Here is a 22,675-nt window from a genome sequence, read left to right on the forward strand (position 1 = left end):
TTTTTCTCCCGTAGACAGATTTCTGGTTTATTAGCACTATGTCATATACTTAATTTCTTTTAGTTTGTATTAATGCCCTTAACTATCTAACCAGCATGCTATATGTTGTGACAATATGTCAGCTATTGCTTATTAGCCAAGACATTTTGTTTGCCAGGAAATGAGCTTTTACTTACTTTGCTTGGGCTAGCTTATGAAATTAGAATTTGTCCAACCAGCACAATTCAAAACCAACTTCATTATGTATTTTATTAACCAATGCAACCGTTACCTCTCAGAAATCCAGAAGCTGGTTCTGTCTGGCCGAATGGGTGAGGCCATAGAGACCACTCAGCAACTCTACCCTAGTCTGCTTGAAAGGAACCCTGACCTGTTATTCATGTTAAAGTAAGTGTTGCTAAATGAACATTGTTTTGTAAATGTAATACGAAGGAGTAGGCATGACGACTTGTTCTGCACATAGGGTGAGACAATTCATTGAAATGGTGAATGGCACTGACAGCGAGGTACGCTGTCTCGGTGGGCGGAGCCCTAAGTCCCAGGATAGCTACCCCGGTTCTCCTCGCCTTTTCAGTAGCCCCACCCACAAAGCCACTGGCTCTCAAGCCTATCCGTCAGGTACGTAGTCCGTCAGCCTATCCGTCAGGTAAACACACCTGACGTGACTATTCTTGAATAGTTCTATAATGACTGTACATGTTTCCTCTTGTGTTTTGGTTAAATGTTTTGGGATGTTCTCCATCTCTAGGTTTTGATAGTAACTACTGTAATGGAGTATCGTCCAGTAAAGCTCACACTTCAACACACAGCCACAAACCGTGTCCTGTAACCACGGGCAGTGGTGAGTTGGGGATTCTGAACGGCAGCCACACACAGCAGTCCAGCATAAGGTATTCTTTAATAAAGCCACACACAGTTACACTGATGTATGACTCATAAACGTTTACCTCTGAAGCATAATTATTAAAATGACAATAGATTTACAGAAACCTTGACAAGATTGGGGATCCTTGTACATATGTCACTGTTTGGCTTTATGCAGTAATGATGTAGATATGGAGGTGGATCACATCTCCAACGGACTGTCCGAGTCCTCCTCAAACGGCTTCTTGAACGGGAGCGCCACGCACACAGCCGACATCGAGGACTGCGAGGCAGAAATGGGTGAGACCTTTCGTTTTTATTTCTTTCAGCTTTCATGATGAGACTCCATAACCATGGTAGTTCCTCACATCGTTGCCTTGCACATAGAAGTAGAGTCAGCTCAGTCCAAGAGGCAGCTCTGCGGGGGAAGCCAAGCCGCCATTGAGAGGATGATCCATTTTGGCCGAGAGCTGCAGAGCATGAGCGAACATCTTCGCCGTGAACGTGGCAAAAACTCAGCCAACAAGAAGATGCTCAAGGTAGCAATGACAACTACATATCAGAATTATAAATATAGATCAATATCGGTGCAATGATTAACTAGCACAAAATGTGGGTTCTGGTTTTGTGGATTACCCTCGTTGCTCTTACTGTGTTTTTTTTTTATGTGTAAGCAGGATGCTTTTAGTTTGTTGGCCTACTCCGATCCATGGAACAGTCCTGTGGGCTACCAGCTGGACTCCATCCAGAGAGAGCCAGTCTGCTCCACACTCAACAGTGCAATATTAGGTAAGACCACATGCAGAACATTTTTAAACCCAGTACCAAGCAAGAAAAACGGTAAAGATAACGAACCTGCTAAAGCACGCTCACAGAAGTGTATAATAATCCTGCTATTAGATAACCAGTGTACACAGATCAACTGTCGCCTGTAATAAAATAAAGATTAGCTTGTAGGAAGAGTAGGATGTAATAACTGCTATGTGGGAGAGACAAGCAATCTTATGATTGGTGAGGAGAAAGCTTATGCGTCCTTTTACCCAGGATTATGTCTACCATTTTTACAGTAACATGTACATGCGTCATATACCAACACGGCAAACGTGAATATCATTTTTAAACTGATATTGATGTTTTTGCTAGTCTACTGAAACCGGGATGGGTGACTAGGATGTATCACCATTTGCGTTGGCCCACACTGAGCGCCATGAGTAGTTTAATCTAAACCAAAGCACAAGACAATGGTCTGTGCATGAAGGAAGGCGAACACCGAATGGCACTCCAGAGCAAGCAACAATGAAAGGCTTTTTTTTCCTCACTTATGATGTGCCCTTACCCTTGGATTTGAAATAGCCTTCCTGGTCAAAATATGCCAGCGGTTCATGTGTCACAGAAAACTGAGAATAAATTATGAGTCATCTGCTTTTAGCAGTAATATAGAATACAGGAAACCACTGTAGAGGGAATGGCCTTCTTGCACCAATAGAGTAAATTATGAGTCAGAGGTCTCTGGGATATCCGAGTGTAACTTAGAAGAAAAAAAAAAAGGTCAAATACTACAAGCTTTGAAGTGTATCATTGACATCTCTCTCCTAAATGTGTGTGTGTGTATGTGTTGCAGAGACTCATAACCTGCCCAAGCAGCCTCCACTGGCTCAGGCCGTGGGTCAGGCGACGCAGTGCCTGGCACTTATGGCCCGCACAGGCATCGGCTCTTGCGCTTTCGCCTCAGTGGACGATTACCTTCACTAGCCCATAGAGATGTATCCCTTTAAAATGGCCATGCAGCACAATCTGCATCACCCCAACTCAACCTGGACTCTTAAACATCGGGCCTGTCTCCAATCATGTCCCGGAGCACCTCATAAGCCAGACCCATTCCAAATCCCGACTTTCACTCTCTCCAAGAGACTGGATCCACAGGTCCTCCTGAATCAAAAGACACATTTCGAAGGATCCCTCAAGCCAAACAAATTCCTGAATCATCACACCTTTTTGATTTTCTTTTTAATTTGGGATAGGGAAGCGGGTGTGTGTACGTGTTGCAGGCTCCGATTGTTCGTTTTCTAGTTTGAGGCATGAGACAAATTCATTCTGATTCTAATTAATGTTATAATTAAACTTGCATATAAGATTATATTTGTTCTCGATTGACAGCTGGCTAATGTGAGTACAAAAGGCCCCGTACAGTTAACACCCTGCTGTTTTTAAGGTGTCTGCTTGTGTATTTGTTACAACCCTCTCACTCCTCAACCCTTTATTATTATTATTATTATTATTATTATAATTTTTTTTTTTTTTTTTGAAAGCTATATTAACATGCAGAGTGGAATATTTTAGTTATCTAAAGAAGAAAAAAAAATGCAGTCCAACAAAGTGGGACTCCTCCTTAGTGGTGGTATTTAGTATAGAGAGTTAGTGTGAGCTGTATTTTGAGTTAAGCCCTTCTTTGTGCAAGCGCAACCTCCCTCTGCCAAGTCTGCACAGCAGGTTTGATGCAACATTTGGACACTCGGGCTTATAACCGTGTGGATGTCTACAGCCGTCCCGAGTCGGTCTCCGGACTGTTCTCGTCCAGGCCGACACTCACCACTCTCACGTTTCTGTACAGTGCAGCTCTGAAATACGCCTAGGCTTGTATTTATCAATCGTCGCTAAGTTTTGGACTTAACAATAAAAAAAAAAATAACGAAAAACATTAAAAATGTAAAAAAACGTATCTGTCCGAACTGTTATTTTACACTGCTTGATATGTACAAGCCCTGGCTGAAAAGAGGAAATCCTGTTCCTGGTTTTCTTCTGTGTTTCACCAGCCAGCTCTTACGACCATCACGTTACAAAAAAGCAAGGAGAATGATACAGTATTGTCAACAGCACTGTCTTATCATTTTCAGTAATAAAATACAAATACCCAGGTGGATAAGACGAGTGTACGGACTGTGTTCTTCCAACTTCAGACAGTAATTGTGCTCGTAGTAACCTGATGCATGTCGCTGGTTGTGGACGATTTTTAACGTGGATGCATGAATCATCATCAGTTGTAGTGGATAATTGTGTAATTGCACAGTAACCACAGTAACATCTCCACTGGGAATGAGGACCCTCCCCATGTTGTAAATCCCAATAGAGACTGCATATTAAAATTGTGACTGACACTACTGTTCTAACCCAATCAGTCTTACACTGTTCATCATGGCACTTGCTTATTATTATTATTATTATTATTCAGTAATTAAAGGAACTACTTCTAACGTTACATTCTGCCTAACAGACGCACGGCATTTGATCTGATCTCCATAGCTTGCTATAAAGGGTGTAAAGACCATTTGCATTATTCATACATCCTTATGACCTGAAACACACTAAATATGTTCATATTGATTAGCGAATTTGGTGCATTTTTGTTATTTGGCAGGCGAATAAGCTCTCGAACACGAGTGATGATAGTAATAGCAATAGGTTGTTTTCTTCCTCGCCGAAATCTAAAGTACAGAAGAAATGCAGATGACAAAAACTCGTCATGAAGCTCAGAGATCCAGGAGATAAATCCAGTGTCATAAGCAGCGGTATCATCATGAAAGCTTTTAATATTTTACTCTTTATTTCCAGATGAACTCAGTCTAATTCCCACCTGCACCACAATCACCAGGCTATCAAACAGCATTGTGGGTAATGCAGGAAACTATTAACCAAAGCATTTACACTTTGAAAAGAAAAAAAAAAAAGTCAGCTCAGTTTTATTACAAAATAAATCTTGAATGTTATTGAAGATCAAGTGTTAAATGTACATTAATATGCAATTTGTTCAGTTTTCCTCTTCAAAAGACTAATTTCCAGAACCTTCATAAAATGTACACAGAAAGGATTGTGGACTCGATGCTTAATGCTGCATCTAGCCATGAACTGCTTCTGGTCACAAATCAGTACATGGTTTCACAGCAGCATGTCTTGTGACCTGCAGTTTAGTCCATACAGCGTTGTGTAACAGCACTGGCTGAAACGGCTGAAATCCGAGCAGGTCGTCTTCAGAACCTCTTCGAAAACGTTTCAGGTGGAGATTAGCTTCTGTCTGTGAATAAATCTCTTGTTGCACTTTTCTGCTTTAGCCTTCTGGTCTGCTCCTGTAAGGACATTTGAATGGTTAAAAATCAGCATAACTTTGTATAAAGAATGTTGTCATATGTAAATAAAGGGCAACAATGACCGCTTCCTGTATCCTTAGACATAAAGCACAATTTTTTTCTTTTAAAACATGTTTCCTAAAGCAGAAAATTGATATTATGCCAAGGATTTATTTGTTCAAAAGATGCCAAAGAATCATCATCCTGCATAAGAAAAACCTTTCAGACAGCATCATAATTCATCAGTGAGTGGATCAGTCCTAACGTTCCCCTGCCTTGAACTTTTGTTGACTACGTGGTTCAGGTGTCGATGTGTTCAAGATTAAGACCCAAGCTGAAATTTCATCTTAAATGACCAGAGAACATTAACACAGAGCTCAAACTCACCCCAGGATTTATTAACAAACTGCACTGCTGCTCCTTGACCAAGTCCACGTTTCTTTTCCAGAGAGAGAAGTTCAGCGTCTGAAAAAAGACACTGTATTTTCAGCAAAGGTAAAGTCTCTTGTTTCTTCCATTCACACACAAATAAACTACCAGATATGTCCTATAAATTCTGCCATGGGATTCTCATGACGGCAACATTACGAACTATAAATAAGTCATGATGCTTTAAAGCCACAACCCAAAGACACTAGTAAATTCCTTGCACTAATTATAACCCACTGCTTTCACAACTTAAGCTCATTTTACTTGTACTTATTGCCTAAAACTAGCAAAAGATGTTACAACACATTGTAAATCAGCAGCCAACAGCTGATGTTCCATCAAGCATCATCTCTGCTAAAAATATTCCCAGAACTTGACTATTTCCCCTTCAAACAGCTCACTATCAAGTATTTAAAGCTGAATATTTTAGCAAAACCTGCCCATTATACTTTGTTGAAATTTTCTGTCCTATTAAAAGGTTGTAACCGAGCTATAGTCCAGCTTGTAGCTACTGTCTTCACACAGGAATAACAAACATGCAGCCTTATCCAAAAATAATCTCTATGCACATCACAAACATTTCTGTATGAAGTTATTTAACGTGTTTCCAGATGGAGTGTTCCATTAAACACATATACGCTGGTTTGTTGTGTTTCCTTACTGGTTGTTCGCTGGGTTCCTGGGCCGTACAGACGTGCTTGGATGAAATCCATGGCTGATTTCTGCATGGAGGTATTGGCAGTACCGTCCTTCACACGCATTACCCTGCAGTTACCCTGCAAACTAAAGCAAGTGTTGAGATCTACCCCTGAATGATGGCCTTCGGGTTGTTTCATAAACAAGTTGCACATGTTATGGTGATGAGCAAAGAAGTCAGTTTTTCTTATTGTTTGGGTTGAATCAGTTCTGCAAGATGACCGACTACACCAGTGCCTCATGTTGCGATGCTGTTGTGTTACGTTTTTCCAACATGGCACTGTATGTCAACAGTATGTGGTAAAACAGTTCATTTTCCTGAGCATTTAAAAAAAAAATATATTTTTTCCCCCATTAATCCTTCCAATACAATTTTTGACACACTACTGATCTCTGAGTATCTGCCGCTAGCACTGATTAAATACAGAATCAGTATTATTATACAGTATTATTATGTGTGGACCTAATCCACACAGCAACAGTCACCACCTTCTGTAGAAAAGTTATGCCAAAAAAAAAAATCACAGCAGCAAGTTACAGTTTAACACAATTTATGCTCCTATGCAAAAGCACAGATGAACCTGTCAACATCACATGCATTCTAACAACACAGATTGGATTGTAATCATTTTTTCCCCTCATAATCATCGTTTTCAGCCTACCCTTTAGGCCCTTTCTTCGTCGTCTTCACTTTTCTTTTCTTCTTCTTCTTCTGCTGCTGCTCACCTGCAGGACAAAAGTGCCTCCAATACGTCAAAGAAAACATACAAGACGTTTAAGGTCTACCAACAAAAGATAAAGCATGAAATGATCAGAGTTGGGGAAACTACCTTGTTCATCTGGCAGTGTTGGTGGTCTAAAGAGAAACAACAGGAAAAGCCAATTATACAAGTGAGTACAAGTGTGTGTGTGTGTGTGTGTGTGTGTGTGTGTGTGTGTGTGTGTGTGCGTACATAAGTACAAAATCATCACTTACTTCTTGACTACTGTCTCAAATTCTTCTAAAAGAGCTTCTGGTAAAAGTCTGCTTTTCTACAAAGCATTAAACATCACAATATTAATTAGTGCTTAGAAATCTTAGGCAATTATAACAACAAAAAAAAAACCTTTCACACCATTTAAACATGATAGTTTACTATGCAAAGGACTGTACCTTTTGTTCTTGGAAAAGCAACTGTCGTTTTCGCCTTTTCTCCTTCAGCAATTCTTTTTCCCTGACGAAGTACGTATAATTACTACACAGCTGAAATGTCCATCGTTTAAATATAAATACTTCCCGTATAGGGAATGTTATACACAATGTTCTCATGGAAATCAGTTCATCTGATAAATGTATTAAACTCTGACACAGGAATGTTGTCCTATGATGGACATAAACAACTGAGCAGAGCAGACCATAGCATTTAAAAAACAAAGCTGCATCAAGTGTGGCATGTGGTAGCCTAGGGGTTAATGTGTCAGAAGGTTGTGAGTTCAATCCCATTTCCACCAAGCTGCTACTGTTGGGCCCCTGAGCAAGGTCCTTAATAAAAATGAGATAATGTAAGTCGCTTTGGATAATGGTGTCTGCCAAAATGATGTAAATGTAATTGTAATTTTCCAGCCACTCATGACCACCAAACCCAATTTACTGAACAAATCAGTAGCACGTGCGTCTGGCATCAACAAGCTTTTCTGTTGACTCACCAGCATGAATCTATTTAACCTTTTTATTCACCAGACTCTGAGATTATATATATATAAAACGCCTTGTCCGTATTGGTCAGCTCGACTACTCCTAGTCATGCACTCGCAGAGAGATCTTTACAGTGAGTACATTAACAATCTGAATTTTTGATGCTTACGGTTTGGAACCGACTCTTTTTGGAATCGACTCTTTTATGGAACCGACTCCCATACAGTATTTTCCTTAACTGTAGATTAGAATGTGCGTGGGATTAAATATATTAGTAATAATTCCTTACTTCATGCACGTTTCACTACAGAGACTGAATGACTTGTGCGTTATTCTACCCCTAAGGAGAGATTTGGGCTTTAGCACACAGGCTAACATGCTACAGCTAACAGACGACCTAGAACCCGGAGTACCTTTTCACTGAATCCCGCGCGTCTTTAACGTTCTTTAGCGCGACCGCTTTCGAGTCATCGAACGTGACTTCCTCTGGTCCTTCATCGTCGCTCTGATCAGACATTTCCTCGCTTAACTCTCCTCTTGATTTGAGCTCCGAGTTCCCACGTTGAAGTTTAGCCATATTGAAACCGACAAATATTAAAGACGAACAAACTACTTGAGGATGGAGCAGGTAGGGAATAAAACATCGCCCCCTACCGGTGTGGGGTGTAGTGACGCTTTAACTTGTATACAAACTGCAGTAAGATTTTTTACAACTCTGGTACAAAAATTTTGCATGAATAAATTCATCTTCTACCGCTTATCCGAACTACCTCGGGTCACGGGGAGCCTGTGCCTATCTCAGGCGTCATCGGGCATCAAGGCAGGATACACCCTGGACGGAGTGCCAACCCATCACAGGACACACACACACACACACACACACACACAGGACAATTTTTCCAGAGATGCCAATCAACCTACCATGCATGTCTTTGGACCGGGGGAGGAAACCGGAGTACCCGGAGGAAACCCCCGAGGCACGGGGAGAACATGCAAACTCCACACACACGAGGTGGAGGCGGGAATCGAACCCCGACCCTGGAGGTGTGAGGCGAACGTGCTAACCACTAAGCCACCGTGCCCCCCTGCATGAATAAATTAATATTTTGAATTTGTTAAACATAAATGTTGCTTATACTTATCACAAGGAAAAAAAACTATAATATTCTGGTTGTTAATAGATAGAGCAATTAGCCTAAAAGCCCAGGCCACATACTAATTTACTACCTGTGTGATTTCTGTACTCTGTTCAATTCTGTATATATTCACCACTTTACCCAATCAGTTAGTTACTACAATCTAACAACAACACAATCTAGAAGTGTAAATGTGTCATTAACATAATATATATATTATATTGGGCTGCTCAACACTCAATAATTTGTGTCTGTGTGGTGAGGTTTATTCAGGATAAAGGCGCATACTGTGTACTGCATTTGACCATTAAACGTGATTTCATAATAAAAAAAAGTGCTTTACTGTTATATAGATTATATGCAATGTGTTTCATTCATCCACTGATTCTCAGTGATGCTTTATTCTGGTCAAGGTCACTGTTGATTCAGATTTATTTGTATTGCGCTTTCTACAATTGACATTGTTGAAAGCAGCTTTACAGAACATAAACATAGAACAAAAGGTTATTATAAAGATTGATATAAAGATTAATAGAATACAAATATTCAAGATTAACATATATATATTTAATGGGTTTGTATTTATCCCCAATGAGCAAGTCTGAGGTGACTCAGGTGACTGTGAGGATGAGAAACTCCCTTGAGAGGAAACCTTGAGAGGAACCAGACTCAAAGGGGAACCTCATCGTCATATGGGTGACACCGGAGAGTGTGATTATAAATATACAGTCTGACATGTTGTATTGATGCAAAAGACCACAGTTGCATCTCCTCTTTAGTATAGCAGAGTCTAACTGAAGCTGGTAAATCTCTAGATGCCTCAGGATCCTCACAGAGAAAAAATCTTCACTGCACAGAAGACAATCAGGAGAGATTAGGTCTCACAGTTGATCTTTGAATTTCTGTGGATGCCCCCATTGTGTGGCTGGGTATAAAGAAGTCTGGAAAAAAAACTCAGTCTGAATGCTGTATCAGAAAGAAAAGGTGAAAGGTTTTAACAAAGTATTTTTATTATGTTTCTCGTTTTGAGAAAAAAAAAAAACTATTCACCTTGTCACAAAAAAAACTCTGCGTCAGGGATGTTTAATCTTTTTATATTTACTCTATCTATCTATCTATCTATCTATCTATCTATCTATCTATCTATCTATCTATCTATCTATCTATCTATCTATCTATCTGTTTGCTTTAATATACAACATACGGTGACTTTGTCTCTTTATTTTTCTATGCATTTAGTTGACCAATCAGATTCCGAGTTTCTGCTAGAACGCACGCGCTGTTTGGGTGTGCGCTCGTGCTGTCGGTCTTGGGTTGTCAAATCGCTCGAGCGTCCTCTGCACCTGCGCATGCACCAAGAAATATTTATAAAACATAAAATATCGAATATTTGGCGTTTTAATGACCGAAAATGCAGAAGAGTTTAGTGTATCTGTTTGTAATGTACGTGTTGGCGGTAGGAGCGAGTTCTCTGGGGCGCACGGGGCAGCCGTGTGTCGCCCCGTTACAGTGGGAGGGTCGAACCGTCCAGTATGACCACAGCACCGGGAGGAACACGCGCGCATCCGTGGCGTATGATGCAGTAAATCAACGCATAAGAGTGTTCGAGCAGAAGACAGGACACACACCGTGCAAAAAGTACGTTTATTTTTATTGTCAGTAGTTTTTAAATGTATTATTATCTGCTTTAATAAAAATGCATGGAGCTATTTTTCTTTTGTGGTGTATAACATTAATACAGATATAATGTTATATCTAAGCAACTTAAAAATGTGAGTCTTCTCTCAACGTTTAAATTCGAAATCCATAAAATGAAGGCTTAGAAGAAGCCTGATCCCATTTTGTGATGTAAACGAGTCGGCTCTTTGAGTCGGCTCTTTTAGATGAACCGAAAAATGGAGATTCGTTTCAAATACATAAGGCGATTTTAATTATAATTAGTAGTACTTTTAAAAATAGTAAGTGAAACAAATACTGTTATATTTCCAGTCTAAATTAGGTAAAACGTTTCAATGGAAACACCCTTTTACCTTTTTTTGTTCGCGTGAATGTGAGTGTGAATCGTCTGTTTGACTCTCAGCTTTGTGTGTCGAGCAGCATGACAGGGATGAACCGAGCCCTGCTGCGTGTGGTGGTTATTATACAGTAGGAGGCGATCAGTTATCAGGATAAATGTTGTGAATGACGTACAGACACAGCAAGCACAATACGATTAAAGAAACGATTTTTACTGTATTTAAAGGTTTATTTAAAAGGTTTAATGCAGTAGGGATGCAGAAACATGGAACAAACTATACATATAAATTGTTCCTTGATATTGATGGTAATGCAACATGAAAATGAATGCTTTCAGGTTGTTCACCACACCTTTGTGTCTGGTTTAGGGGAAAAAAAACATTGGGAATTACATTTAAGTCAGTCATGAAGTCAGAACCTTTTTTCTCCAGAATTCTTTCAAGATTTTCTGCTTTTCTATCTGGATCTTGTCCATACACCCAGTCAGATTTGTGTACCAAAGTAGACACTAGACTATGCCAATCTATACAGAGCTTGTAGTTACTGTAAGCCTGTTCCTGAATGATGTACCTAACATTGTCACTCTTTCAATAGGTTCTTTGAATACATCTACTTGTTTAAGAGTGGCGTGTTTTTCCAGATTGAACAAGTCACCAAAGCATGTGCTAAGCTTAATTTGACTGAGGCTTGGGACCCATATGACATCCCAATGAACTCCACATATGAGGATCAGTATTTCATTGGTGGGCCTGAAGATATGATTGAGGTTCAAGAGTGGTCTGACCGAAAGCATGCTCGCAAAGGTTAGTCCACTGTAATAAAAGGTATTTCTATGTCTATACATTGATCCAATAGACTTTGTTATTAACATTAAAGTCATAAAAAGGTCAAATGATTGAAATAGTTTATCAGTAGTGTTTTTTCTGATTGATTTATTCTGTACTATGAGAGTATTTGAGGCTTTACCTTGAGGCATACAAGCACTAGACTTGTCAGCACTGGTCAACAGGGTCATACAAGGTATATCTCTTTAATTATTACTACACTGCATATGTTTGTGTTTGCCTCACAGATGAGACCTGGGTGGGAGTTTACACCATGAAAGACTGCTACCCCGTGCATGAGACGTACACTAAGAACAGCAGCGTGACCACCACCACTCGCTTTTTTGACCTGGAACCGGGCATCAGTGACCCTGAAGTGTTCATCCCACCCAGCACCTGCACGTCGGCTCTGTCTGAACCTATGACCTCTGACTGCTGAGCCTTTTATTTCTAGTCAATCACTTTTCTGCTGTCTGCTCAGCTTGATGATTGGCACATACAGTAGTAGCTAGGATTTCTAGGTGGATAATAAAGTCATTGAGACAGAATGAAAAGTAAGTTTATCTACCTGGAAAGCATATTCGTAGCTTTATACACGATTGAATAAAAGAATATACATAATTTTTAGTAACTTTTGTGCCTAAGATTTAAACAGGAATACATTCCCAAATGCAACGCATACATAGGCAACCATATTTCACTTCAACCTAACCTAAGCATATTTCTGCATTCTGTCCCCACATCTAACAGTTAATTCAGCTTATATTTCTTTTTTAAGAACAAATCTAATGTGAATGGTCCCATTTCTGACTGGCTTTTACTCATGCAATTTATATTACATACTGTATGTAACATGTCTGCTTTAATTTTCATTAATCCATGCTACAAACCCTTGGCCTAAGACAGTAATAATAAAACAATGTTAGTAAAGGAATTATACATGTGTCTTCGTCTGTGTGGAACCAAAAAAATTGATTGTTAAAAGAAATTTAATTAATATTGAACAATTAAACCCAAACGCCACTGAATTCAAAGAAATTACTTTCCAAAACTTTATAAACTATTTGTTTGTTATGAACGAACCTCCTTGAAATTCCAAGTAGTTTTATTTCAGTCTTCTAAATCTTATTTCAGAGATTCTCAGCTTTTTCAGAAAAGCAGCTGACAAGCTTACTGGGGCAGGATGATATAATACTTGACATAGCGACTATGACATAACTACATAGCCTCGAGTCAAGATGCTATCACATTTAGCTTATACTACAGGCTGCTATCTAATGAAGTAAGCTCATAATAGGCAGTTGACAACATAAAGTTATCCTGCATACAGTCTTTGAACTTGTTTAAGTGGTTTTAAGATGTTCAACTGTTTGATACAGTTGCTGTGGTTATAGACCAAAGTTGCCATGTTGCAATAAAATATCCAGTTCAGCTACATCTGAAAATCCACTTATCAGTCGCCTAGACTGGAAATGGGAAAACATTTATTTCACAGACTTTACATAAGAACCAGATCACGTTAGTAACACAGTTCTGATATGATTTTCTTCTCACAGTCTTTATGATATATCTTACATCTGTACATCAACTCTTTACAATTATTTGATATAAAACAAGATCTTGGTGGCTGCTGAGAATTTGAAAGTACATCTGACAGCTACGTTAACTGTCCATGGCTCCTGCCTTGAGCATGGAGCAGTGTCATTTCTTCATAAGTGAACTTTTTTTAGCATGTGTTACAGTTGATATTTTTGGCCATAAAGTGCAATAACAACTCAATAAAAGACAAGCAAAACATTGAAACATCAGCATATCTGTTAAATAGCAACTTTTTCCACTTGTCACTCACAAAGAAGTCATTATTTCAATAGAATTGAACGTGTATAGAGTTATGAAGGAGGACATTTGCTGAAAAGGAGATATATTATTGTGGACCTCTTACTCAACTGCCCCTGTGGACAATCTGCATTTAATAAAATTAAACAGTTTTTTTTAATATATTAAAATAATATTCACATTAGTCAAGTCAAGAAGCTTTTATTGTCATTTCAACCATATATAGCTATTACAGTACACAGTGAAAGGAGACAATGTTTCTCCAGGATCATGGTGCTACATAAAACAAAGACAGAGCTATAAGGACTTAGTAAGTTAGTCCCAGATACATAAAGTGCATCTGTGTGACCTGGTGCAAACAGGGCAGTACAAGACAAACAAGACAAAAAGACAGTGCAGGACAAAAGACAGTGCAGACAAAAATTACAAGACAATACAAAAAAGACAATACACAAAAGACAACAGAAACAGCTCCGACCAGTGTAAATTCTGTATGTTCAAAAATCTTGCATGCAGTAATACTAGAATGAACACAGAGTTATAGCAGTAGGTCCCTGAGATAATGTAAAGAATTGTGCAAAACACCAAATGACTGAAATGTGAGACAACATGTGCAAAGAGCAAAAAGTGTGCAAAAAAAAAAAACAGCATGTAAACAGTTTGATGGATGTATATTGGAAGAGTGTGTATTTGGTGTAGGTCTGTGCGGTCCATACCGTTGATATTGCGTGTGTGTGTGTGTGTGTGTGTGTGTGTTGTGCTCAGTACTAATTATTAATGAGTCTGATGGCTTGTGGGAAGAAACTGTTACACAGTCTGGTCGTCAGGGCCCGAATGCTTCTGTACCTTTTTCCAGACGGCAGGAGGGAGAAGAGTGTGTGTGAGGGGTGTGTGGGGTCATCCACAATGCTGTTGGCTATGTGGATGCAGCGTGTGGTGTAAATGTCCATGATAGAGGGAAGAGAGACTCCTATCAGTGCTCATTTGTAGCTTTCAAAATTCCCATTGAAACCGATAAATATCAAAAAGTAATTTTGGATAAATTGTTGTTTAAAGATCACTAATATGAAGACTTTTAACCATCATATCTTGATGTTAACCCATTAAACCATGAACCATACTGGGTCTCTGAGCCTGAGTGTGAAAACCAATAACGATGTAACGACGAATTAATACAATTCAATTCATGTTTATTTGTATAGCGCTTTCTACTATTGACATTGTCTCAAAGCAGCTTTACAGAACATAAACATAGAACAAAAGATTAATATAAAGAATCATATAAATAATAAAACACAAAATTCAAGATTAATACTAGATAGATTTAGTTCACAATGTGTTTGTATTTATCCCCAATGAGCAAGTCTGAGGAGACTCCCTTAGACGGTAAAGGAAGAAACCTTGAGAGGAAACAGACTCAAAGGGGAACCTCATCCTCATATGGGTGACACTGGAGGGTGTGATTATAAATATACAGTCAAACAAATGTTGTATAGATGCAACATTTATTAATGTTGATTAATGTTTTGTTAAACAAACAAACAAACAATATCAGTGGTAACAATGAACATCGTTCCTTCATTAATAAACCAGATCCGACTGTGAACTCTAAAGTAATTTATAATCTTGTTGACATTGAACAGCTAACTAGCATACACTGGACAGAGAACTACAAGTCCCACGATTCCTTGTTCAAAATACGGCTACGTCACTTCCTTGTTACGTCACGAAGTCCTAATTTCGTACTGATTGCGGATCTGTGGTTTGTAGCTTAAAACTATCTTTAACGGTTATATTAGAAACTAAGAACTGGCCTGAGCTCAGCATAAAGCCGCCTCGGCGAACTGACAGCACGGACCAGTGAAGACTAACAATAATATTAACGTTATAAGCTGTTCACTAGCTAGTTTGTTTATGTTTGGGGTCTAAGCTAGTTTAGTTTAGCATCTACTCGGTAGTGTGAGGTGAGTAAACACTGCAGCTCATACTGATACGGCGAGGTTTGATTACATCACTGAGTATATTAGCTTGTGTTATGTAGCTTAGCTTGTTTGCTAACGAGCATCTATAGCAGAAGAACATGGAACACTTTTATTTGTTTGTTTATTTATTTTAAAACAGTACACAGCGACATTTAGTACATCAATGCAAACAGCTTCATTTCCTGCACATTGCTAACTATAAGACTTCCTCTGTTTTTGTTGTGCTTATCATCTGATTTACAAGCTAATGAACTAATTATTATTATTATTATTAACGCTGATTTGTTTATACGTTTTATGTTATGAAGGAATGTTTCCTTCATGTTGATCCTGTGTCTTGTGATTAGAAAATGCCTTCAGCAGAGCATGCGCAGAAGAGCTACCTTCCTCTGGCAGGACGTCCTGATGGATACAACAACTAGTGCATTCATGTATTAAAATATATAGTTTGTGTAGAAGGTGTCACTTCACTTTGTCACATTTGAACATGTCACATCTATTTTGAGGAAGTGTCTACATTCTTCTAGAGCTGAGGCTTTGTAAATTATTACAGTTGAGGTCAGGGATCTGTGCGGCAGACTCAAGTTTTTCCACTCCGACATCAGCAAACTGATTGTTCACTTTGGAGTTTACTTTGTTAACCGGGACGCCGTCGTGTCAGAACGGGTCTTGGATCCTTTGGTTCCAGAGAAGGGAAACTGTCGTGGTAGCATACAAAGACGTGTTACTTATCTGCATCCAACGTTGTGGCAACAATTTGGGGAAGAACTACGTATGGGTTTAACGGTCAGGTTTCCATAAATGTTTGCTCACGTAGTGTATCTGTGGTGCACCTTTTTTTATTGAATCTGTTTCATCTGTTCTTTTCTGGTCTGTTTTTTTTAGGCGTTTGTCATAGTAATAATATCAAGAAACATTATCAGGGTCAACAAATTTATTTCTGCCTGCGATGTTCTAAAAACTGCCAGGGATCTAGAATAAACAAAGCCACATAATCAAACATATCCTTATGCTTATACTTTAAAATATATATACCCTATACTCTGAAATATTTACCTATTAAATTGAAGAAATAACAAGATATATTAGTTGTAAAACTGTTCTGGATCAGGCTACTGAGTGATTACTGCAGCTTTGAGCACTCTGTGTTTGAGGGAAACAGATATTTTGTTATGTTTTTGATGTCCTTCATGTTCATTTCCATTTCAGAGTTTGCCAGTTGCTTATGAGGTTAAAGGTTCCCCTTTGAGAGATCTCCTAATCATCATATGGAGAAGCAGTTCTCCTATGAAAACAGCTTTTGAATATTAAATCTTGAATCTCTACAAGCTTGTTTCTAATCAAGCAAGCGTGGCCCGATAAACCTGTCAGTGCATCTCTTTTGTTTTATAGTGTTTATTGTGTTGACTTACGATGCTTCAGTTTTCACCATACAGAAAACTCATCTCATATCTTTTTCTCACCCTTTTCCTGATGGATCCTCTACAGTCTATGTGATAAGATAATTTTTGCATTATAATGTTTTTTTGTTAGTGTTATGCAGTATCTAAAGTTGGAGATGTAAAGGGAAACATGAAGGCAGTCAGCATTGTTTAGTATCCAGGATATGGAAGTGCATAAATAATGGATGTGTCTGGCCCCAAGCACACAGGCAGTGTCTTATTACATGCACTAGAGAAGTAGGGGAAAAAAACCTTAATTCTTGCAGGCCTGTTTTGTAGCTAGGTCGACATGGGATCCACAGTTTGATCCTTTTATGCAAACTGAAGCGGGTCTTGTATCAGCCTTTTCATTGCCTTTTCACAAATACCAAGAGCGTGTTGCAACATGTACTGTAAATCCAGTGTTCAGGATTATCAAATTCATTACACTTGAGAGCCAGTTTGCATATGCAACTATAATTGGAATGTATTTTTGTTATAATAACCTTTTTCAACCAAAAAAAAAAATACAACTGCAGACAAGGAAGTTTTCCTTGTCAAGCTCATATTGCCATTGAAGGAAGAGCTGCATATGATCCTGGCCACTTCCTGAAACAGTCCTGCTTTAGCATTGAAATGTTTTTGTGTTGTTTCTCTTTGTGATTAGCTTCACCGGACATGGCTGTTAGGTGCAGCTTCCTTGCCTTTGGATATAAAGCAGTGGGTTTGGCTTGGTGAGAGTGACAGGTCATGGCCAGTCAGTGCAGCAGTGTGGACTCGAGAGCCACAGCAAGGTGTGTGGGCTCCGTCAACTCCACCCCCGTGTGCACCCGCATTGATTCCTATGATGGCGTGGAAAAGAAGTGCATCTCTGACCTCCGAAGAACCTTCTGCCTGTTTGTGACCTTTGACCTTCTCTTCATCACTCTGCTCTGGATCATTGAGCTCAATGTAGGTTTGAGATGATAGAAGCTTGATGTTTAAGGTAACATTTACTTACTGTAAACAAATCAAAGTGAAGAAATGTAACGTGTTACGTCAGATTAATGTAACGTATTACAGTAAACACTACTGTACACCATTAAACACTAAACCATATCTGCATGATTTCATGCATTGAGCTGCTACCACAAGATTGGCTGATTAAATAACCGTAGTTGTACAGGTGTTCCTAGTAAAGGTAACTGAGTGTAAACGTATATACATCCTCTTTGTGGTCTTTGCTTCAGGTCAATGGAGGAATACAGGAACAGTTGAAAAAGGAGGTGCTCCAATACGACTACCACAGTTCCTTTTTTGACATTTTTGTAAGTAACAGTTTATTTACTTCACTTTGCAATGCTCTACATAAATGCGAGTGAATCTGGTTTGAGAGAATCTGCTAATAGCTAAAGCTAATGGCTGTTGAGGATTTATCACAGTGTTTTTTAACATTTCAGGCAGCTAGTCTTCAGTATGCTCTCACTTGTCTTGTGTCCTCTTGTTGTTTTTCTAGACAATCATGTTTTTTAAGGGAACAGTTCCACAGAGTGTACACTTTATAGCATATATTTTGTATTGATAAAACACATGTTTCTTTTCTCCCTCTTTAGCTATTGGCTGTGTTCCGTTTTGCCGCCTTGATCCTGGCGTATGCTGTCTGTAGACTTCGCCACTGGTGGGCCATCGCGGTATGTCCTCTTCCACAGGGGTTAATTTTCCTCATATCAACACAAGGGGGTACTAGTGGTCTGTCTTATGCTTTCTGTCATCTTTCTTTGTCAGGTTTGCTGCAAAGTTTAAGCGTTTTGTAATATTATCGCTGGATGATCAGCATTAGTCTAATCAAGCTTAGAAACCTGTCAAATTATTCACTAGGTTATAAATAGCTAGGATATAATAATATTAGAAAAAAATGAGCTAGTGCATTGCAATACAAAACAATACACCATTAAAGATCAGTGTTACTCATGAATGTTTTGCCTTTTTTTTCTTTACAGATAACAACGTTGATCACCAGTGGTTTCTTAATTGCAAAAGTGATTATATCAAAGGTACAATTTCTTTTTTCACTAGTTAATACAAGTTAATAGCAGCACCATACAAAGCTGAAGCTATCACACAACACTGCTCACAGTAAAAATGTCTAGATTAATCTAGATTATAAAGGACATCAGGTGAAGAGTTCACATGATCACTAACTTATTTCTTACAGTTCTCTGATTTATTTTTTTTTTTTAATACCCAGTATTCGGTCGATTTTGTGTAATTCCAGTGTAATTTCTATGACTTAAAATAAATGATAAAATAATAAAATGCATCACAAACTGTAAAACTAAGAATTAATCGGCTCTTAATGCTTCTTATCCGTGTCCAGCTGCTGTCTCAGGGGACATTCGGTTACCTGCTTCCCATCACCTCGTTTATCCTGGTGTGGCTAGAGACATGGCTTCTAGACTTCAAAGTTCTGCCACAGGAAGCCGTTGATGAAAACAGTGAGTTTGTTGTGTTAAATTACAACAGCGTTCGTACCGTCACTGCTGTTAAAAAGTCAATATTTTTTATTTATTTATTTTTTTAATTAAAACATATTAACAATCGCACATTCATGTGACAGGGTATCTAACAATACAGAGTATCTCAGAGAGAGCTCCACTCATCATGCCAGGGCCTCACTCAGATGGACCGTTCTACTCACCACCAGAGTCTGTTGCAGGTAAGAGATCATTACCTACCAGACAGCACGATGCGTATCGTAAACCTGTTATAATGTAGGCATAATGTGTTATATAATGTCATTTGTGAACAAGCGCTACTATTGTGCGACTGTTGAACCACAGGTTTAAAAAAAAAAAAAGAGTCCAGGTGCACATCATTTATTCAGATACACTTAAACAAATGACCTTAAACCACATGGTGCCGCAGAATAAAACCACATCCTTGTGAGTTTTGCAAACTCAGTTTATTTTACTAAGTAACAAGTCATTAGGTTTTTCCAGTAATCCTGTATTTTTCTTGTTCCACAGCAGTTTGCTGATTTATAATATTTTAATTTATTAATGAACAACCCAGTGCTTTTTAGCTATTCATAGTTACGTTTAATGCTTTGGGAAACACCGTCAGACACAAAAAGGGACGATGACCACTGAAGTTAAGTATCAGTGGGTGAAAAATGAATTTAGAAGAATTCATCAGGTAATCTTTCGATCTGAGCAACTCTATTCCTGTCCAATATAAACAGAAATAACTCAAAATGCCCTACAAACTTCCCATGCCACAATAAAATGTCTGAAAGCAATTCATATTTTCCCTGTGTTTTTATAACACACTGTAAATCTGTTCACTCTTCTTCAGATTCTGATGAAGATCAGGATGACAAGCAGGACCTTGAGAAACCCATCGTCTAGCAGGTGTCAGAAGGTGCACATGTATCGGAACGTTCGTAAAGGCTGGGTCTGTGGGTTGCTCAGGAGTAATCAGTACTGTGGCAGCTTTAAGGTCTCGGCATGTGCGACCCTACCTTGAGCTGCATTTTAATTTCTGTGGCTTATCTTCCAAGTGATCTGGGCCCAAGCTCTCTCAACTGTAACCCGTCTACACAGAACAATTCAATGAGCATCATGTTCAGACAAAATGGTGTTTCTATATTGCCTTTTGATTTGCTCCTGAACAAATATCAAGGTTTAAAACGAACAAGTATTTGCATTTGCTTTTCCTGCACTTTGATATTTTCTCGATCCACTTTTGTTTAAGGCTCTACAATAGCAAATGGCGGCAATTGTGACTTCCTGGTGTCTTACATAACGAGGGCTGTAGACTCTTCTCGATGCTTCTTGTGTTTATATTATATTTAGATCACTAAAATTATCCTTAATGTGTAAATGTTCATTAACCGGGGCTGTGACTGCAATACCACTGATTACTTGGGGTGTTCAGAATCGTATTTATTTACATTGTTCTTCAAGCTGTTTTATTCAGTCACTATTTTAATGTTTGCTGTCAGTCCTTGTAAACATGTTATAGGCAATTATATTTTACCTGTAACAGGTTTGGGACAGTTTGCTTTACACATAGACTAACATGCACCATAAAGGGCTCTCGTGATTCTGCATGATCATCAGAACGATCATTTCACATGCATGTTGTCTGCCAGTAGACATTACCAAATACCACACGTGCATTTGTTCATAAGAAACTTTTTTTAAGCGGTTGATTTTTGAGTTAATACTTTTGGCAAGATCTTTTGTATGTGAGGGCTGTGTGAAACGATCAGCCTTCGAGATTTGGAAATCATTTTGTGCCATTCTGCTTTTTTATGTTAATGTCATTAGTTTTAATTAAAGTTTCTTTTCATTTCAGATGACTGAGTCAATTTATTATTAATTAATAACAAATAAAAATAAATTAGTGTATCTATGTATGTGTGTGTGTATATGTGTGCGTGTGTGTGTGTGTATGTATATATATATATATATATATATATAATATACACACACACACATATAAGCACTTTCAAACATTACATTAATACCAGTAAGACACACACACATCCTGTAGAAGCTACTAGTTTCTCAGCATACAGCAGAGATGTGGGGAAGCTGCTGCATGAGTTTTATTTCCCGTAAGCCATCTCAGTTGCAGTGTATGAAAAAAACACTCAACACTTTATACCCACAGCTGTTTCTGTCATTTCGTTCTACAATAAAATGACCTTTAAAAAAAAAGGTCTCAAAATATTTGTCCAAATGGTTCCCCAAAGAATAAATAAATTCAAGCAAATTGGCGTTTTTCATTTATTTGCATTCCAAAGAAACTCTGTTTAGACCATGTCCTCTTTATCAGAGCTGTATGCTACAGTGGTGGATTATCTCTGATCTATGCTATGGTGGTGTCGTACCTTGTGGTATGTGTCGGTTTCTCTAAAGTTGTGCATGTGACTTTGGCGATTTGTTCTTCAATCCCCATGGAACATGAACAAGCTACTTTGTCTGAAATTGCCAAAGCAGTAACTATGCTAGAGTAAACCTTTCAATATTACTGTGTCGGGATGTGTCCCCAAAACCAAAAAAAGCATGTCAGGTCAATGCACACAAAGAAAATGATCCTTTTTTTTCCCGTAAGCAACATACTTGCTTATGAGAAATCATCAGGGGAACAATCTAGTAGTGCAGTTATGTTTACCACAGACTTTCTTACTTGTTTCAAACCATAAGTAAAACGTTTTATGAAATCCATTGCATCATTTTTACTATTAGTTGAAAGGTCCCTGCAATATAGAGGATGTACTTAAGCCTATCTTGCTTATACTGCTGTGAACCTTAAAGTGCTACAGATATGTTGGACTGTACATGTGTGTTAAATGTCAAGGTAAAGTAATACTGAAACCATCTCTCAGTGCCATCTGTCAGTGATCTAGTTACAGGGCAGAGGCACTCCTGACCTCTGTGTGCTAAAAATGCCAGATTATCAAGAAAGCTTTTTTTTTTTAATACACAAGAGACGCATTTATGAACAAATCTCTATGATCTATCGTCCTTATTTCTTTATATAAACATTATTTTAATGAGGTAATCTCAGACATTTCTTATAGAATCCATAGTGCAGAAAAAATGACATCTAAAAATCAAAGCACTGTTCAAGATAGTAACAGATGAAGGAAGCACAACAGTTTGTGTGAATACATATAGACAGATGTT

The 22,675-nt window shown here is 38.5% G+C and overlaps 4 protein-coding genes across 6 annotated transcripts in view; 3 read left to right on the top strand and 1 right to left on the bottom strand.

The window, feature by feature from the left end:
* The window catches only part of ranbp9 (RAN binding protein 9), a 13,601-nt gene extending 9,814 nt beyond the window's left edge, over nucleotides 1-3,787 (top strand). Inside the window, exons 8-14 of one of the 2 annotated variants that reach the window (XM_060873971.1) lie at nucleotides 279-387; nucleotides 464-618; nucleotides 749-890; nucleotides 1,043-1,164; nucleotides 1,252-1,403; nucleotides 1,542-1,653; nucleotides 2,486-3,787. In XM_060873971.1, coding sequence (XP_060729954.1) covers nucleotides 279-387; nucleotides 464-618; nucleotides 749-890; nucleotides 1,043-1,164; nucleotides 1,252-1,403; nucleotides 1,542-1,653; nucleotides 2,486-2,616 — 923 coding nt within the window. In that variant the 3' untranslated portion in view covers nucleotides 2,617-3,787. The remainder of the gene's footprint in view (nucleotides 1-278; nucleotides 388-463; nucleotides 619-748; nucleotides 891-1,042; nucleotides 1,165-1,251; nucleotides 1,404-1,541; nucleotides 1,654-2,485) is intronic. The other variant, XM_060873972.1, reaches the window with a different exon arrangement.
* A 644-nt stretch (nucleotides 3,788-4,431) lies between these two features.
* Nucleotides 4,432-8,391, bottom strand: nol7 (nucleolar protein 7). Of its 2 annotated transcripts, none has more exons than XM_060873979.1 (8): nucleotides 8,199-8,391; nucleotides 7,264-7,324; nucleotides 7,087-7,142; nucleotides 6,941-6,966; nucleotides 6,773-6,836; nucleotides 6,076-6,197; nucleotides 5,373-5,450; nucleotides 4,432-4,985 (listed from the first exon to the last, which is right to left on the bottom strand). In XM_060873979.1, exons 1-8 carry the CDS (start codon nucleotides 8,360-8,362, stop codon nucleotides 4,912-4,914), a joined length of 645 nt encoding a protein of 214 aa, XP_060729962.1. In that variant the 5' UTR covers nucleotides 8,363-8,391; the 3' UTR covers nucleotides 4,432-4,911. The 2 variants fall into 2 exon arrangements, with proteins under 2 accessions (XP_060729962.1, XP_060729963.1); XM_060873980.1 differs by having other exon boundaries at nucleotides 6,773-6,828; nucleotides 6,939-6,966.
* A 1,757-nt stretch (nucleotides 8,392-10,148) lies between these two features.
* Nucleotides 10,149-12,652, top strand: epdr1 (ependymin related 1). The gene is made up of 3 exons (XM_060873981.1): nucleotides 10,149-10,559; nucleotides 11,532-11,740; nucleotides 12,010-12,652. The coding sequence occupies exons 1-3, from the start codon at nucleotides 10,333-10,335 to the stop codon at nucleotides 12,198-12,200; spliced, it is 627 nt and encodes a 208-aa protein (XP_060729964.1). The 5' UTR covers nucleotides 10,149-10,332; the 3' UTR covers nucleotides 12,201-12,652.
* A 2,713-nt stretch (nucleotides 12,653-15,365) lies between these two features.
* On the top strand, nucleotides 15,366-21,337 carry stard3nl (STARD3 N-terminal like). The gene is made up of 8 exons (XM_060873976.1): nucleotides 15,366-15,561; nucleotides 17,668-17,951; nucleotides 18,230-18,307; nucleotides 18,593-18,670; nucleotides 18,980-19,033; nucleotides 19,357-19,474; nucleotides 19,597-19,695; nucleotides 20,334-21,337. Exons 2-8 carry the CDS (start codon nucleotides 17,751-17,753, stop codon nucleotides 20,384-20,386), a joined length of 681 nt encoding a protein of 226 aa, XP_060729959.1. The 5' UTR covers nucleotides 15,366-15,561; nucleotides 17,668-17,750; the 3' UTR covers nucleotides 20,387-21,337.
* Nucleotides 21,338-22,675: the final 1,338 nt, after the last annotated feature.

This window comes from Tachysurus vachellii, chromosome 7 (genome assembly GCF_030014155.1).
Source record: "Tachysurus vachellii isolate PV-2020 chromosome 7, HZAU_Pvac_v1, whole genome shotgun sequence".
In the NCBI taxonomy this organism is placed as follows: domain Eukaryota; kingdom Metazoa; phylum Chordata; class Actinopteri; order Siluriformes; family Bagridae; genus Tachysurus; species Tachysurus vachellii.